This window comes from Acipenser ruthenus, chromosome 43 (genome assembly GCF_902713425.1).
Source record: "Acipenser ruthenus chromosome 43, fAciRut3.2 maternal haplotype, whole genome shotgun sequence".
Taxonomy (NCBI): domain Eukaryota; kingdom Metazoa; phylum Chordata; class Actinopteri; order Acipenseriformes; family Acipenseridae; genus Acipenser; species Acipenser ruthenus.
The window spans coordinates 3,052,174-3,071,084 of record NC_081231.1 but is presented as its reverse complement, the minus strand read 5'-3'; the positions used below and the strand labels follow the sequence as shown (position 1 = coordinate 3,071,084).

The 18,911-nt window shown below is 42.2% G+C and overlaps 1 protein-coding gene across 1 annotated transcript in view; it reads left to right on the top strand.

Moving 5' to 3' along the window:
- Window positions 1-1,784: 1,784 nt before the first annotated feature.
- Window positions 1,785-18,911, top strand: part of LOC117398527 (zinc finger protein ubi-d4) — a 33,638-nt gene continuing 16,511 nt past the window's right edge. Inside the window, exons 1-6 of the mRNA XM_059012002.1 lie at window positions 1,785-1,923; window positions 8,939-9,099; window positions 9,561-9,668; window positions 10,797-10,966; window positions 16,375-16,467; window positions 17,720-17,792. Of these exons, the coding sequence (XP_058867985.1) occupies window positions 1,892-1,923; window positions 8,939-9,099; window positions 9,561-9,668; window positions 10,797-10,966; window positions 16,375-16,467; window positions 17,720-17,792 (637 nt within the window). The 5' untranslated portion in view covers window positions 1,785-1,891. The remainder of the gene's footprint in view (window positions 1,924-8,938; window positions 9,100-9,560; window positions 9,669-10,796; window positions 10,967-16,374; window positions 16,468-17,719; window positions 17,793-18,911) is intronic.

The following is an 18,911-nucleotide window of genomic DNA, read 5'->3' as shown; positions in this document are numbered from 1 at the left end:
GCAGAGGGAAATGGGGCACAAGACGCTCGCTTGAAGAAGTCGTCTCCGGTGCTACATGACTCTGAAGCAGAGGAGCAGGGAATAAACAGGCATGCAGTCAGGGGAGGCATGCAGTCGGGAAGCATGCAGTCAGGGGAGGCATACAGTCGGGGGAGGCATGCAGTCAGGGGAGGCATGCAGTCAGGGGAAGCATGCAGTCAGGGGAGGCATGCAGTCAGGGGAAGCATGCAGTCAGGGGAAGCATGCAGTCAGGGGAGGCATACAGTCGGGGGAGGCATGCAGTCAGGGGAAGCATGCAGTCAGGGGAGGCATACAGTCGGGGGAGGCATACAGCCGGGGGAGGCATGCAGTTAGGGGAAGCATGCAGTCGGGAAGCATGCAGTCAGGGGAGGCATACAGTCGGGGGAGGCATGCAGTCAGGGGAAGCATGCAGTCAGGGGAAGCATGCAGTCAGGGGAGGCATACAGTCGGGGGAGGCATACAGTCGGGGGAGGCATGCAGTCGGGGGAGGCATGCAGTCAGGGGAAGCATGCAGTCAGGGGAGGCATACAGTCGGGGGAGGCATGCAGTCGGGGGAGGCATGCAGTCAGGGGAAGCATGCAGTCAGGGGAAGCATGCAGTCAGGGGAGGCATACAGTCGGGGGAGGCATGCAGTCGGGGGAGGCATGCAGTCAGGGGAGGCATACAGTCAGGGGAAGCATGCAGTCGGGGGAAGCATGCAGTCGGGGGAGGCATGCAGTCAGGGGAGGCATACAGTCAGGGGAGGCATGCAGTCAGGGGAAGCATGCAGTCGGGGGAGGCATACAGTCAGGGGAGGCATGCAGTCAGGGGAGGCATACAGTCAGGGGAGGCATGCAGTCAGTGGAGTCATTATTATTATTATTTATTTCTTAGCCGACTCACTTATCCAGGGCGACTTACAACATTATTTTTACATACAATTACATTATTTTTTATACATTATTTATACATACAATTACCCATTTATACAGTTGGGTTTTTACTGGAGCAATCTAGGCAAAGTACCTTGCTCAAGGGTACAACAGCATTGTCCCCATCTGGGATTGAACCAACAACCCTCCGGTCAAGAGTCCAGAGCCCTAACCACTACTCCACACTGCTGCCCCTACATACAATCAGGTCATACAGTCAGGGGAGGCAGGTGCCTGGCTGCTCGAAGTCGCTGGTCTTTGCTGGGGATTCCACAGGAAGCATTGGCTCTGGCGCTTGGTTTGGGAGGCAAAATCAGCAGGAACTGTTTCTCCTCACTGCGCTACAGTGGCCCCTACTGGCCAGGCGCCCAATAAGCTCGGACACCTGCAGGGCTGGCCTTTGTCCTCTAGGGGGTGGTAGCTCACATCTGCTGTGGAGCTCCGGGGTGTATAGAGGCGATTGGCTTGGGGATCGGAGGACACCGCTGTAGTTTTCTTGAGCACCTGCGGTGAGGGAGCGGAATTGGACATTCTAAATCGAGGAGAAAACAGTGGGTAAAATAATTGGTCAATAAAAAAACAAAAAGAAATTGCACTGGCGCAGCGAAAAGGTAAAAAGTGCTTCTCTGACACCACCTTTGCACACTCCCATTAGAATCATAGCACTGTTTTTGAATTGTAACTGCTTACCTCAACAGTGTCTTCAGTTAACAGGAATACAAACGGGTATTTCAAGTCTCTTCATGAAAAATGTGCTTTATCGGCGATTTGAGGACGAGGCTGTTACTGTCGCTTTAACGCGGAATGCACCGTATGAGTCACGTATTCGCCGCAGCCAATGACATTTTGGCCACCCGCCTCAGGGCACGCCTGCGCAGAAGTGGGTGACCTCGCGCCGCAGCGCGTTCCTCTTGGTGCGCAGGCGCAAAGTCAGCCAGAGCGAGTGTAGGCGACCCAAGATGGCGGCTGTTGTGCAGAATGTTGTTAAACTGTGAGTATTTCTGAATCTTTAAAACAGGGAATTGTTCGAGTTTGAGGGGGTTATGAGATTGATTAACCGGCGAAGGGGTAGCCGAACCCCGACTGGCGGTTGTGAAAAGCGGGGGTGGTGGTGGTGGAAGGCCGGGGAGATGTGATTAATCAGGGGCTCTTCATTGTTCAAAGCAGCTGGGAAAGTTTGGGTCATGAAATTCAACAAAGGAAGTTTAGCGAATCGAGTTTTCGATGCAACCGTGCAATGTATGTTATTACTTCAAGGGCAGTAGCAGTATTTACTGGAATTGTGCGACAAGATGGCCAGACCCACTCGGCTTACAGAAGTTATTTCGCATACAGAATGCGTAGACGAAATGAAAGACTTTATTTTGCTCTACTCTTACTTTTGAGTAGGCAGTTGGGGTTAGTTTTGACGTAGAGAGTTCAACACTGGAATATTATGTAGCCGTAACAATCCTGTTGGAGGTTATTAATAAAGAAGACTTGCATGCATAGCCAGCACAGCGTATTTTGAGTTATAGTCCTAGTAGTATTAAACGTGTAAGGGGTAAGCAGTAGTTTCTGGTACTGCAGTCGTTAATAGAGCTAATTGCACTGTGAAAATTGGCCACTCAATTCACCAGTCGTCGGATTTGAAAAAAGTGCTGATATGTAATTAATAAATAATCGACGAAAGTAATACAAATGACAGAATCAATGTAATGTTCAGTCGACGGATTACATTGAATAGATGACTCATGTGATCTGAGCTACTACGGTGGATTTGAGGTTTGATCAGGATAAGACGATTTGAGAACTGTGCAGTTTGTATTTACGCAGTTTGAGTACTGAGAATGGTTTAGTGCAGTAGTACGCGGATAGTGCAGAGACTACACTGAAACAGCGACAGGGTTTGAATCCGCCCCTCGTTATTTCCACGGCTACAGTATTGCACAAGTTTCCAGCATGTGCCGTATTGAGCCCGAGGAGGAAGTCATGCGTCATCCCACTTATTAGTCATCGTGTCTTGGGAATATGTCCGCTCCTGATACAGAACGGAGACTGTTAGATGAATAGGCTACGTGTTAATGGACCCCTGTTCCCTGCCCTTTCCAGTTTGAGAATGAATGTGTTTTGTTTTTAATTGTATTTAAGGTTTTGTTCTGTAGGAAACTAAACAAAAGACCAGCTGTTACTCTGGTCTCGAAAGCAGCCTCCTCATTAACGCTGCGTTGTACGCGCGAGGGGGCTGTTCGTTCTGTTGCTTTTCATAGTTTGATGCGATACAGTGGTCTTTTGCACGATGTCATTCTAGTTTGGAGATGCTACGTGAATAATTTGAGTCGCAATGATAAAACCTGAATTCCTTTCCATAATGAAGTTACAGAGAGATGTTGATAATTTGTGAAAAAAAAAACACTACAGCATTGAACTATTCATTTGAAAAATGGGTCATTTATTTTACCACAAGTCTTTAATATTCTCGTCTATAAGCCCACCAAAGATCAGTTTCTTAACTCGTGTCCCACAAGGGGTTTCAGCTCTTCAAAGATGGGGCCATTTTCAGTACTTTCATCCTGAAGCCTTTTTGTGAGGTCATTAAATCAGACAGTAAAGTAGGCAGACAGTAGCAGAGCTGCATACAGAAAGTCAATTAAATTATGAGCACACCTAAGCAATTTGAAAGTGATACAAGGCCCCCAGCAACACAGAAGTACTAAGCGTGGTACTTATTCTGCATGAATTCTACAGAAGACCTCCCTGGTTATCTGTACAGAAGCATTCATAAGGCTACTGACATTGTAAATATAATTTTTAGATCCTCAAAATCACTCCAAAATGAGACGCGTTTCAAGTATAGCAAAATCTGACACGGAATGACCCAAATGTTACTTGAGTCTTTTATATATATATATATATATATATATATATATATATATATATATATATATATATATATATATATATATATATAATAACCCACCTGTATCCTGCAGTAACACAATAACAAATAATTAAACTCTCAATAGCCTTTTACGCAGTCCTCTGTAGGGCTGCTACGATTAAATCAAAAATCGTTTTTTCCATCGATTCCATTCCTCATTATATACAGCTTTATAAATACTGGATAATCAATTCAATAATTACGTTTTTGGACGTGCATAGTTAATAACATTATTTAAGTTTATCAAGGAAACTGCACCGAACGCCCTGTCTTGCTGTTTACAGTATTTCTGCCAGACAAGCAGTGGGCGTGCTCTTCTTTTCCTGCTCATGTTAACTAGCATCGGATTTGCTGGTCCCATCCTACCAGTGAATCAGTTTTGAAAATGCTTTATAAGTACGCCCTTCTATGTGTTCGATGTAAAAAATAAAAAAGCGCGGTCACCTTGTATCCAGAGCAGGACGACAGGCATGTATTCCTGGCAAACAGCCTGTAAATAAATTGTGCACATTGAAGAAAACTGACTGTATAGAGTTTACACTGCTTCGGATTTTTAAAATGAACTGTTACATGTTGAGAGTGTAAACTTATGCCTTGCTTTACTGAATGTTCGCTCGTTATCAAACAAAGCCTTTCTAATCAGTGATTTGATTACACGTTACAAACTTGGATTTTTATTTCTGACTGAAACTTGGCTCAGTGTGAATGATAATAACTCCCTGACTGAAGCTTCTCCTTTTAAATGTTTCCTTCGTTCAGAAAGCACGTTCGGAGGGGTGAGGGGGCGGACTAGCTGGTAATTTCAGTAATGATTACAACTGTAAGCTGAAAAATGCTGAGGGGTATCATTTGAGTCTTTAATATTAACCAGCTACCTGTTCTCTATCAAAACCTAGTCAGTCCTTTCTGTCAGAATTTGCCGAATACCTGTCTATTTTATCTGTTAATTATGATAGGATTCTTCAACTTGGAGATTTTAATTGACATATTGATAATGAAGATGATTCAAAGGCTAGTGAGTTTTTGAGGCTCTTGGACTTGATTTTATTCAGCATGGTTTAGGGCACACCCGTAATCGTGGGCACACTTTAGATCTTGTTATTTCTCGAGGTCTAGTTGTTAATATCTCGTCTATAATAGATCCTAATATCTCTGATCATTTTTGTAGGCTATGTTACCTATGTTACCTATGCTCACACTATTAAAAGTCGTGCAATTAATCCTTCAACTGTAAGTAATAATAAGCTTAGCCTCATCAACCTCATTGCAGTCTCTATCTACTGATGAGTTAGTTGCCAGATATAAACACTGTTGTACTTTCGATACCGTTTCCCCAGTTAAGACTAGATTAGTTTCACCTAAATGCAGTGTTCCTTGGATTACAATACCACCCGGCAAATGAAGAGACTGTCGTAAGGTGAAACGTAAACAGAGGGCCAAAAAATTACATATCTGCTATGATATTATGAAAGAACTCTTACTGAGGTAAAATGGAGCTGTAAGATCAGCAAGATATGCCGCCTTCTCCAGTCTCATCGAGGTAAATAAAAATAACTCCAGGGTGCTTTTTTCAACTATAGATAAATTGGTTAATCCTTCATCTTCACCTGTTAGTAACCTACAAGTGTCATCTACTAAGAGTGAAGAATTTCTCAATTACTTTCAAAATAAAATAAAGATTATTAGGGAACAAATTCCACTCTATGGTTGTAATTCAAATATTTCAGAAAGGCTGGTGGAAATGGTGATTGAATAATTTTCTTCAATTACTGTACAGGATCTAAATGTGATTGTAATGCAGATGAAACCTGCATCTAGTACTTTAGATCCCATTCCAGCAAGGTTTCTGAAGGATGTCCTTGGTTGCCTATGTAATTATATTCTTGCGATTTATAAATAGTTCACTGGAAACTGGAATAGTTCCAGCTTCTTTATAAAACTGCCCTGGTAAAGCCACTTCTTAAAAAAACAAACTTAGCTCAGTTTTGAGTAATATTAGACCCATTTCAAATCTTCCTTTTTTAGCTAAGGTCCTTGAAAAGATAGTGTTAAAGCAATTTAATGGATTCTTGAATACTAATAATATCTTTGAAAAGTTTCAATCAGGGTTTCGCTCTAATCACACCACAGAAACTGCCCTGGTCAGAGTAACCAGTGATTTATTGATGAGTGTGTATTTAAATGCCATATCCATTCTGCTTCTGTTGGACCTCAGTGCAGCTTTTGATACAGTGGATCACTCCATTTTAATTGATGGGTGAGCTTGACGGGTAATGTACTAAACTGGTTTAGATCTTACCTTTCAAACAGTTTTTAGTTTCGCTGGGGGAGTCAGTGTCAGGTTTAGCAAGTATTACCTGTGGTGTTCCTCAGGGTTTATTCTTGGTCCAATTTTATTCTCTTTGTACCTGCTACCTCTAGGCCAGATTATTCGTAAACATGCTGTAAATTTTCACTGCTGATGATAGACAGTTATATATCTCTGTGAAACCTGGTGATATTATCACATCAGTCTTACTGGAGTGTATTACTGACATCAAAATCTGGATGCCCCAAAATTTCCTGCAATTAAACTCTGATAAGACAGAAGTTTTGATGATAGATTCTCAGCAACAACTTGACTTGTCAAAAATAGACTTGGGTGACTCCGAATTTAAAATCAGAGGTTTACCCACAGTGGCTATTTTTAAATCAAGGCTTAAGACTCCTCTTTATTATTTAGCCTTCTAATTTTATTTTGACATGGTTATTTAACTGTTATATTTAATTATTTTTATGTTTTTTATTGGAGTTTTTTTGCCTTACTGTTTTTATAATATCTGTCTTTGTAATTGTGAACTTGTGTGAAGAGCCTTGAACCCTGCGGTATGAAAGGCTCTCTATAGATTATTTATAGAGAGCCTTTCATACCGCAGGGTTTATATTTAGTTTTAGTTTTAGGCAGGAATTTCTGCATTGTGTGTTTCACAGATAGTGAAGGTTAGGTGGTATAGTATTAAGATGCAATGCGTGATGCTGCAGCTGTCACTAAATAAAAAGACGGTTTTCATTAACTTGTCTAGTTTATATAGATTACATTCCTAACTACTGTAATGTGTTTGGAGTAAATATTTTAGTAACACTCCTGTAGTATGTTAACCCTTTACGGTCCTATGTGGGACCTGGTCCGACATTGCAATTTTCCCTTTCCGGTCCAATGTCGGACCCTGTCCGACATCATCAAAAAGACGTAAAAAAACAGGTCTCTAGTCGTTTTTTCTCCGGAAAAAGCCGAGAAAACCATTCAATGGCCGAGTGAGACCGATGGGAGCCGAGAGAAGCCGAAAAAAAAGGGGGCGTATCTCATGAATACAGATAGCCCCGACACCACATAAATAACACGGACATAAACAAACAAGATAGCTGCTTCCGCATCCAGCGCTCAAAGAACATCACAGACATTTACAGAGCTTTTTTTAGATGTTATAGTAATAAAAGAACGACTTGGATCGCATTATTGAGGAGTTTGGTGATAAAACGAGTGATCAGGAGATGATTTATCGGTATGCACGACTATGAAGAGGTATGTGAAAAATACAATGAACAAGGGGTGGGGCGGGGCTGGAGATGTAGTACTGAGTGTCCTGTTGATATGCAGTGCCTTTTAAACCTGTTTAACTGTGAAAAAAATACTTTTAAACAGCCTGTCTAAAATAAACTGCGCGTGTGAAAATAAATTGGACCTGACGTGCCTGAGACTCGCTGAATATGCACATGTAAAATATAGGATTTTACTCAATATTATTGGAGTAAGAAAACTCGAGAGTTGTCCCCCTGTCAGCCTGGTGCGTGTATTTATCTGCACCAGTAGCACTGGAGGCTAGGACAGTGCACAGTATAGAACTGTAAAGAATGATCTTATTCATTCTGTACACTTTACAATATGCAAATAGAACAGTCTGTTAGAACACTGCTTCAGGCACAAAGCATGAGCTTCAAAGAGCTGATGCATCAATACATGGGACTGTTCTTGCCAAGGGCTGCTTTGAACAATGAAGTAATATTAGGAGCTTGGTGGCAGAGTGACCCAATTCAGCAGCCTCTGATGTCTGGGTCTGGGGGTGATATCAGTGTGACAGAAGGACTAAGGATTGAGACGCACTCTCTTTCAGAGCTAAGAAGGTAAGCTCCCCTGGTGCCGGACTGGAGTCCTCTGTGGGGCCTCTTGGGATGCTTATCAGAATCTGGAGGTGTAGGAAGTGTGTCTGACACATTCTAGAGTTTTTACATAGATCTGAAGAACTGCTTGTTCAGATAATCTATGGGTTTGGGGGTGTATGGAGTCTGCCTGCATGTCAACCCTACATTTTTACATACCGTGGTTGTAGGTCACGATTTACATTTTCACGATTCTGATGGCTCTTGTATCCCCTGGCAACAGGGATATAATGGAGGCAGTCCCACACGTACATATGTCACACTTTCCATCTGGAAAACCGCTTATTAAATTGTGATGCAACTAAACATTATTTAACATAAGTTACTGAGAGCACCATATTGTGGAAGTATCTCTCTGGAGATGTGTCCATCTGTATGTCACACTTAGATTTTTATCTTGTGATCACAAGTTATTCCACATCCTGTAAATCAGTCATTTTAATATACGTTACCATGAAACGTACACTTTTGCTTCCATAAAGACACCTCGGTTCAGTACGACTTATCCAGTTTTTATTAAACTATTCATGTTGTATTCTTGACTACTCTGTACATGCTGTGATATTTTGTACAGTGGTACTTTGTAACAACTGTAAGCCTCCCTGGATAAGGGCATCTGCTAAGAAATAAATATTAATAATAATTAATATATGCCATGGTCATCACCTTTATCTTCATACTGGTGCCTGATTGAATGTACAGCCGTGGCAATGGGGGATGTGTCATTGAGAATTGCTTTGGTGTTCTTTGATGCTTGAGCTCTCCTTTTAACAGTATATCTGTGCTTGTACTTGTTGTATGAAGCCCTGTTGTTAGGACTCAGTGGGGCGAGTATTGAGATGAGGAAGCAGCCGTGTTGATGCCTGTGTGTTGTGTCTGTGTGAGGCAGGCTCGGAGAGCAGTACTACAAGGACGCGATGGAGCAGTGTCACAACTACAACGCACGCCTGTGTGCTGAGAGGAGCGTCCGCATGCCTTTCCTGGACTCCCAGACTGGAGTGGCGCAGAGCAACTGCTACATCTGGATGGAGAAGAGACACCGGGGCCCAGGTGAGAGACAGAGCAGCTCGGGGCTCTCAGCCAGAATGCAGTGAGGCAGGCGTAGAAATGTGCACCCAGCCCTGGGGTTCAAACCTACACAAAGAAAACCCAGCTGTCTGTTAGCCTATGTATACAGTCCTAATAGAAACAAAATATTACTTGCAGTATTTTCTTAAATAACCCCACACTGCTGCGTTCTTTCTTTCTCGGCCTTCTGAAAATTAGTATTTTGTGAAAAGCTCAAAGGTCTAAGTTCAGGAAAGTCAAACGTTTTAATGCATGGTCCACAACATCAATAATGTACAGTACACCACATTTAAAAAAACATGCAAACCGTACATTATTTAATTGGTGTTATTTTTATGTACACATCTGCTCTTCACCAGATGGCACAAGTTCTGTGTGTGTGATTGTGCAGTGAAGGATACAGTGTGTCTCCTGGCCAGTCTCATCTCTGTGTCTGTCTGCAGGCGTTGCCCCAGGACAGCTCTACACCTACCCTGCTCGACGCTGGAGGAAGAAGAGGAGAGCCCACCCCCCTGAGGACCCCCGACTCTCTTTCCCCCCCCTCAAACCAGGTACTGCTGGGGGCACTGTATTAAATGTGTATTTGATGTTATTCATTTTATAATTTTTTTAAGAAGATTCATGTCCCTAACCAGTCACTGCATTCGTACAAGTTTTCAGTGTCTGCGTAAATCGTGTGACTTCCATTAGAAGGAAAGCACTGAATGTTTGTTTGCTAATTGTTATGAAAAAAACACACAAATACATGTAAAACTAGTACAGAGAGGGTTTTTTGGTAGATAAATACTTAATTTGGTTGAGAAAATAAAACCGAAGGATGGGTGGGGATGAACGATGGAGAGTAAAAACTTTGCACTTTGTACTGGATCCCCTCCTAACCGCTGGTGAGTTCATATTGACATCCGTGTGTGACCCAGCCCTTGCCTCTCCATGCAGTTCAATGTGCTGAGTTGCCAATTCATTATAACTGACAGTTAAGACCTTGATGGATGTAGTGCCTTGTGTCTATAGAGAGCAGTGGGGTGCTGTATTGACATGGGGGGGGGGGTTGTTGTGATCAGGAGGGTGCTGTATTGACATGGGGGGGTTTGCTGTGATCAGTGGGGTGCTGTATTGACACGGGGGGGGGGGGGGGGTGTTGCTGTGATCAGGAGGGTGCTGTATTGACACAAGGGGGTTGCTGTGATCAGGAGGGTGCTGTATTGACACAAGGGGGTTGCTGTGATCAGAGGGGTGCTGTATTGACATGGGGGGGTTGCTGTGATCAGGAAGGTGCTGTATTGACATGGGGGGTTTGCTGTGATCAGTGGGGTGCTGTATTGACATGGGGGGGTTTGTTGTGATCAGGAGGGTGCTGTATTGACACAAGGGGGTTGCTGTGATCAGAGGGGTGCTGTATTGACACAAGGGGGTTGCTGTGATCAGAGGGGTGCTGTATTGACATGGGGGGTTGCTGTGATCAGGAAGGTGCTGTATTGACATGGGGGGTTTGTTGTGATCAGTGGGGTGCTGTGATCAGGAGGGTGCTGTATTGACATGGGGGGTTTGTTGTGATCAGCAGGGTGCTGTATTGACATGGGGGGGTTGTGATCAGGAGGGTGCTGTATTGACATGGGGGGGTTTGTTGTGATCAGTGGGGTGCTGTATTGACACGGGGGGGTTGCTGTGATTCCTTGCAGAGATGGATGTGGGTTTGAAGAAGGACGCCATGGTGCCCCCCGATGGCAGCAGTCTCGAGGCCCTTCTGAAGACAGAGCCCCTGGACAAGCGCAGCCTACCGGACCCCAGGCTCCTGAGCGATGAGGATAGCCTGTCCGAGTTCCCCGGATCAAACTCACGCACCAGGAAGGTACGGCACAGAGACGCCCTGCCGCCCCATGTGGGGCGAGGGAACCTCATGGTAACAAACAACGAGCAGAACAACCAGCCTTCCCCAGGCCTCAGAGTCCAGGATAAACGTTTATTACATGTGAATCAATCATCCATAACTTCAAACGATCGGTCACAACTCCCAGGTGAAACTACAAGAATCTGTGGCTGTTAAACACTCAAGAGTGATGCATTTAAAATACTAAAAGAAACTGAAATTAAGACAGACGATTCGACTAGAGGTCTTCAATAGACAGTCTAACGTTTGTCATTACGTACTGGGTTTCTGTAGTATTTCTAAAGCTATAAGAAGTCATGCCGAAGTAAATACATGAATAAATAAATTCAGGCGTTGAGAGTATCATTCTGGGTTATGAATCTTATATACCTCATGGACTGTGCTGAGAAGTGGGAAATGCAGGTGTAGATAGAATAGTTAGATCTCTTGTGTGTGTCTCTGTGTACAGCTAAATCTCTTGTGTGTCTCTGTGTACAGTTAGATTTCTTGTGTGTGTCTCTGTGTACAGCTAGATCTCTTGTGTGTGTGTGTCTGTGTGTGTACAGCTAGATATTGTGTGTGTCTCTGTGTACAGCTAGATCTCTTGTGTGTGTCTCTGTGTACAGCTAGATCTCTTGTGTGTGTGTGTGTGTCTGTGTGTGTACAGCTAGATCTTGTGTGTGTGTCTGTGTACAGCTAGATCTCTTGTGTGTGTCTCTGTACAGTTAGATCTCTTGTGTGTGTAGCTGCATTTACACTGCGCTTCCTTCTTATGCTCCGTATTGAGCTTATAATACTGGCCATAATAATAAGAAAACTTTGGTTAGCTGTAACTAACGTGAGGCCACAGGGTGTTTTAGAAAAATCACCAGGATGTGATGAAGAAAAGTATACAGTAGTGTTTAAGAGTTGATGATTTAAAGCAAGACTAGGGCAGTGGATTGTATTGTCCATGCTTCCTCACTCAGACCCATTACCAAGTACCCTGGTATTCCTGAATAGAAAATAGTCTGTTTTTAAATATATGCAATATATTTTAATGAACAGTCTCTCCCACAAGTGCTGTGGTCCCCAAATATGATCCACTAACTACTTCTGCAGAATGACTGGGTTTAACCCTTTGCGGTCCATTTATTCAGCGCGTCTCAGGCGCATCGGGTCCAATTTATTTTCACACGAGCAGTTTATTTTAGATGTGCTGTTTTAAAAGTTTTTTTTTTTTACAGTAAAACAGGTTTAAAAGGCACTACATATCAACAGGACACTCAGTACTGCATCTCCAGCCCCGCCCCACCCCTCGTTCGCTATAGTTTTCAAATAACTCGTAATAATAGTACATACCGATAAATCATCTCTTGATAACTTGTTTTATTACCAAACTCCTCAATAATGCGATCGAAGTCGTTATTTTATTACTATAACATCTCAAAAAGCTCTGCAAATGTCTGTGATATTCTCTGAACGCTGGATGCGGAAGCATCTATCTTGTTTGTGTATGTCTATGTGGTGTCGGGTGTATCAGTATTCATGAGATACGCCCCTTTTGTTTTTTTGGGGTTTTTTTCGGCTTCTCTCGGCTCCTATCGGTCTCACTCGGCCATTGAATGGTTTTCTTGGCTTTTTCCGGAGAAAAAACGACTAGAGACCTGTTTTTTGCGTCTTTTTGTTGATGTCGGACAGGGTCAGACATTGGACCGGAAAGGGAAAATTGCGATGTCGAACCAGGTCCGACATAGGACCGCAAAGGGTTAACATTTTCTCTTCATTTTACCCTCAAGACTAGGTTTCTAGCTAAAGATTGCCAAAGACAACACTACACTGAATATTGTACCAGTCTTGGGTAAAATAGAGAACAAATGCTTCACCCAGTCATTCAGCATTAATGAGTCATGAGGGAACCACTGAACTTGAGAGGTGGATTGCTCATTAAAATCCTCAGCATATTTTTAAAGAGGAGTGCGTTTTCTATTCAGAGATACCAAGATATTTAGTGAACTTCGTCTGAGTGAAGTTATCCAGCAAAAAACTCCTCATCCCCAGCTGTGCTGCTTTCCTAGAAGAAGGAAGAATACCAGGGTATTTAGTAAGTAAGGTGTCTGAGTGAGGAAGCATGGGCAATACAATCCCCAGCCCTGGTCTTGCTGTAAGTCATGTGGTGTTGAACACAACTGTGTCTCTACAAAGAGAATCTAGACAACAAGGATAATACAGTAGTTATAATACAATGCCAAGCTGTGTAGGACAGTGCTCCTTGAGAGTGGTTTGGGACAGCAGCATCACAGGCTGTGTCTAGTATTAGTTTACTGTGTTCAGGAGTGCTTTTATGATTAGGGTTTGAATTTTTCATTTTAATTTTTTGTTTAGTTCACGGTTTTTCTTATTTGGCGAAATTGGTTATTTTTGTTTTCTTAAAGTAAACACCACTCAAATGCATCACGTTTCAGTTTCTGTAACAGATTGCATGTATGTTTCACTAATACATATACAAAGGTTACCTTACTGTGTTGAAGTGAGGATGTCCACATTGAGGATTCCGGCAATGTGGAACTCGGCATGCGTTTTGATCTGAGAATTGTGAGAAGTAAAACCATTACCGCCTGCGTTTCTATCACACGACAGACTAGTTACTGTTTGTTTTTTTTGTTTTTCCCAGCCCACCCCCAGCGTATGACACTAGCGTACTTTAGTAATTCATCTCAGCATACAAGAAGTTATTTACATTGTTTTCCTACGATTAAACTTTTATCATGGTACTCTGATTTAAGGTTTGATATTTATGTAGCTACAGTAATAATACTTAACATTAGTATAATAATAATATTAGGCAGTCGTTGTACGCCAGAAAAACTTTAATATGCATTAGTAGAAGCATAACTGTACAGCAGTTTTATATTTGCAGTGACTTTTTCGGTTCATCACTGAATTAAAACCGTAACTCCATAAAAATGAACTGGCGACGCCATGTTGCTGGCTTGTTTACAACCAGGTTCATGGTCGTTAAGCGCGTTGCTAACAAATGACTCATTAACTTTCCTATCGAATTGCGTAGGTCCACAAAATTGCTGATTGGTCAGTAGCATGTCTTTGCACACTGCCCGTCTTCTAAAAGCTGTTCTCCTTCTGTAGAAAAAGTGGTGCTTGATTTACATGATTTAATATAATTTACCAAAACCCAGGTTTATCGCTTTAAAAAAATAAAAAAACAGATTTTCTGAATATGTCTTTGGGGGTGTTTTCTCGGTTATCGGTTAAAACCGAAAACTTCAAGCTCCTATTTATAATTAACACCCAGAATTATTAATACTGGCAGAGCTCGGAATCATTAATTCTTAAATGGAGGCCATCCGTGCAGATTCGTCTGGTCAATAATGCCTTTTTAAAATATTGATGCATTTAAACTCATGAGCATCGATGGACAGTGAATGGCCTCCTCTTGCTCATGCTTGTAAGCAAGAGGCTTCATTGGGAGGAATGGCAGATTTCTGGTACCTCGTCAAAGCAGGAGCCTGTTAACTCACACGGTCACACTGCACTCTCTAATCTAAAGCAGTGGGACCCTTTTCATCAGTTCATTGATTTATTCGAAGTACTGATCGGAACCATACCATAAAAAAAAAAGAAAGCCATGTCTGTTATGTTTTTGATTTATTATATTTGATTAAAAATACAGACTGGTTGAAATGTTTTACATACTTCTAATAAGTGATGCTATCAGCACACACTTTCTTATAGCTTGGTTCGGACTATAGGTGTGGATTACAGTCTGCTGTAGTTTGTAGGTGTGTTTCAAATGCATTGTGTTTGTAGATGTGCTGGTAGTTTGTTGGTGTGTTTTGTGGGTACTATTGTGGACAGTTAATATTCTTAAAACAGTAACCACGTGCTATTATAATGTACAAACCTGTTTTCAATATCGCCCTCTGAAAACGATGGTTGATTTACACGTTACAACAAGCCAAAAATAGAGCACATTCCAGACTGTTCAAAGTTCATGAATCGTGTTTGTTCAACATGAGTGAATGGTTCAATCCTGGGAGTCTCTTATTAGAAAGATGGTATTTATTAAGCATGCAACAAAATAAGTTTGAAAATCACACAAAACAGTTACACAATTAATGTCACATTAAAAGCATTACAATGAGAACCAAGGTTTTAAACAACATTTTACCAAAGAAATATTAGTAAGTACAGACACAACAACAAGGGGTCACACAATACCTGAATAGATATTTAAGAGTATTGTTACCTAGCCTGGAAAGCAGTCACTTTGAGAGTACTATTACCTTGTGTTTTGCTGGGTGTCAGGGCCCCTGACCTAGATGGATAGATACTGAAAGCTGAGGGCTCCAGGTGCAATCTTGTAGTTTTCTTTTGAATCTGAGCGAGCAGGGATCAGAGGAGGAGATCAGGAGATCCGAGGGGCGGGTATCCAGCGATCAGGGGGTCCGAAAACTAATGTTTATAGCCGGCTTTTATACTTTTCAAACAAAGAGATGGTTTGAATTTCCCGCTGCATGCTCCGATTGGCTAGTTTGTGCCTTGATGGGCTCGAAACCTTGATTGATCGCCCCCCACCCCCTTCCTCTATCTGATTAGTTCATTATCATAATCTGGAAAGGGGGAACTTTTAAAACGTGCTTAACTTCTGCTAAATAATTCTGATTTTATTCTGAATTCCTGTTATTTTTACCATAAGAAAATACACTTCTTTAGACAACAAAAATGTCGGGTTGTGACTTTGGTTAGACAAACCGTTTAATTCTGTTAGGGATTTATTACCTGGGTTATTCTATACTTGTTAGGCGGTTTAAGAATAAAAACGCTTGCATCTTGTACTCGTAGTGGTTTTAAATCAATATGATGTGAAATTTGTCTTAAATATCTTGTTTTCTAATTTTAAAGTGGTCATTTCTCTTTCTTTCAGGCTGTGTGTTAAACCACCTTCCTCTCACTAGACTGAGTAATTCAATCGCAGAGACGGGTTTGATTAGCCTTTTCTCTCCTGAGTGCCTGATGCATTTTGAGGTGTTAGATCGATCATTATCGCTAGGCAAAGCTAGACAGATTAGGTTAAAGATTTAATTCAATTTAGTTCTGTTTTCTGTTAATGTAAAATATCCATGACATTTGCAATATATTTGTGATGACAAAGTCTATATGACCTACAGTTTTCAATGCATTGTGTTTGTTGGTGTGTTTCCAATGCATTGTGGTTGTAGGTGTGTTTCCAATGCATTGTGTTTGTTGGTGTGTTTCCAATGCATTGTGGTTGTAGGTGTGTTTCCAATGCATTGTGGTTGTAGGTGTGTTTCCAATGCATTGTGTTTGTAGGTGTGTTGGACTGGGTGCTCATCACTAGTGTGAACTCACTGATCTCCTGACTGTTTCAGAGAATCCTGGAGCCCGAGGACTTCCTTGATGACCTGGATGATGAGGATTATGAAGAGGACACCCCCAAACGACGAGGGAAAGGCAAGGGCAAGGTGAGAATATTCCACAACCAAACAAGTCAAAAACTCTCTCAATACGTCTGATTCTCCAAGTGCACCAGAGTGTAACCATCAGTCCGTCCCACTGCAGCACTGCATAGACCACATGTGGAACTTCTTGCATCCACTAAGGGGCCGTCCCAAATTCTTGCGTATATTTTTTAATATAAATAGTGAACACACGTACGTGTTGGGGGACTTGAAGTAAATTATAATTTACCTTAAAATAACTAGCTGCCTCTATCGGTAGATGCAGTGCTATGAAACATATGTAAAGCGAAGTACTACCTGCTTTCTGCGCACGGACAGTGATCAACAAGGCTGTGTGTTCCAGTGGTTAAAGAAAAGGGCTTGTAACCAGGAGGTCCCCGGTTCAAATCCCGCCTCAGCCACTGACTCATTGTGTGACCCTGAGCAAGTCAATTAACCTCCTAGTGCTCCGACTTTCGGGTGAGACGTAGTTGTAAGCGACTCTGCAGCTGATGCATAGTTCACACACCCTAGTCTCTGTAAATCGCCTTGGATAAAGGCGTCTGCTAAATAAGCAAATAATAACATAGGAATGAAAAATTATGATATATTTTTTTTTGTTTTTTTGACACACAGAAAAAGAATAGTTGCCTAAGTGTTTGTGTACAATATAGGATACAGTAAACCAGTCAAGAGTCTATTTTCACTTTCACTATGGTGTATAATTACATTTTGAAAACACGGGCCTGCTTCTGATGTCAGCATTTTTATGTAAGCTTTGCAGGCAGGGGACATACTGGCATAGTGTTGCGGGGGGGGGGGGCAGGTTAATGGTTACACTCTGGTGTACCAGTGTAAGGCTACTGTTGCTATCTGTTAGTGGGAGCCTTGTGACGTGTGTCTGTCCATATTGTATTACAACAGGATTTGGAATCCTGATTGAATGGTGTCATAGTTAAGGGACAATGGCATTGATGTTGCATGTTCCTCTATAATAATGAAACTCCTGAGTCAATAACTTAATTATGTATTTATTATTTGTATATTTAGCAGACGCCTTTATCCAAGGCGATTTACAGAGACTAGGGTGTGTGAACTATGCATCAGCTGCAGAGTCACTTACAACTACGTCTCACCCGAAAGACGGAGCAGTTCCGTATCTGAGTAATAACAGAACGGATAACCTCCATAAAAGCAAATGGAGAGCAGTGCCTGTTGCTGCTTGTTGTGTTGTATAGAGCCTGCGATTCAGTGGCTAACGGTGGTTCTCGTGCAGGGCAGAGGCGTGGGCAGTGCCCGGAAGAAGCTGGACGCGATCGAGGATCGAGACAAACCCTACGCCTGTGACAGTGAGTAACCGGAGAGCCCCCGCTGCAGCACCAGGGCTAGAGACCAGAGCGAGCTTACACTGTCTGTACTGACGCTGTATTACATTCATCCACGCACACACAGGGCCGCATGGGATAATATGGGAACTTGAGAGTCATAGTGTTGCTAGAGAACTCCCCTTTGACTGTTGGAGCATTTCACAGAGATGCAGTTAGATAAGTTCAGGGTCATTGAAATTTAACCGAGGATAAAATAGCTCTTTCAACATTGCTGACCTGTATACCAGGTTAGGAAAGAGAACTCCACTCCACACTGCAGGGCGCTCTAGTAGTAAGAAAGAGAACACACAATTTAGCATGGACTTCAGTAGCTACCCATTAGTTTATGACTGACCCAACGAAGGCATGTGAATATTTTGATATTCACAAGAGTACAAAGAGAACACGTAGCAACAGAGTAGTTAACATGTTTTGTCAGTCACGGACGCTAGCTGCCGCTCTAGCATGGGTTAGTGTGTGAACTGCATACAGCAGGGGCGACCTTTACAAGTGCAGTACTTATAGATCGAAGGTAATCTAAGCACAGCTTTGTGACCATCTGTTAATGATTTTCTTATGTCCCAGTTATATCTTGAATTGGACTGAGCTGGCACAAATTCTTGAGAGTATCAGAAGTAGGTCACACTGATGTATTGTATCAGTTCTGGCTTCTGATTGGCTGGGCTGACGAAGGCTGTGTCTAGTGATCCGCTCACTCCAATGAGAAAAGCTCTGTACCAGGGTTACACCTCTATCCAGTACTGCACTTAAGTACATGTGTGTGTGTTTCTGTAGATGTGTTTCTGTATTTTGATTTAAAAGGTTCAGTCACTAGCTCATGGTGTCTCCATTTTCTTGTTTAACTTCTTGAACTTCATTTTAACACAGTTTCTTCTCAAGAGAATTAGCAATTGTCGAGCTAGATTAGTATATTGGTGTGTTAATCGATGCTTCAAAATCCATTTTCTATTCGCTCTAACATTTTTACTGTTCACTGTTTTGAATGTACAGAGAATCTTTTGATTTCACCAGTTCAAATTCAGTGCTACAGATGATCCTGTGAATCCTGCTACCTTTACTGCAGGTCACATGGTCTGACTG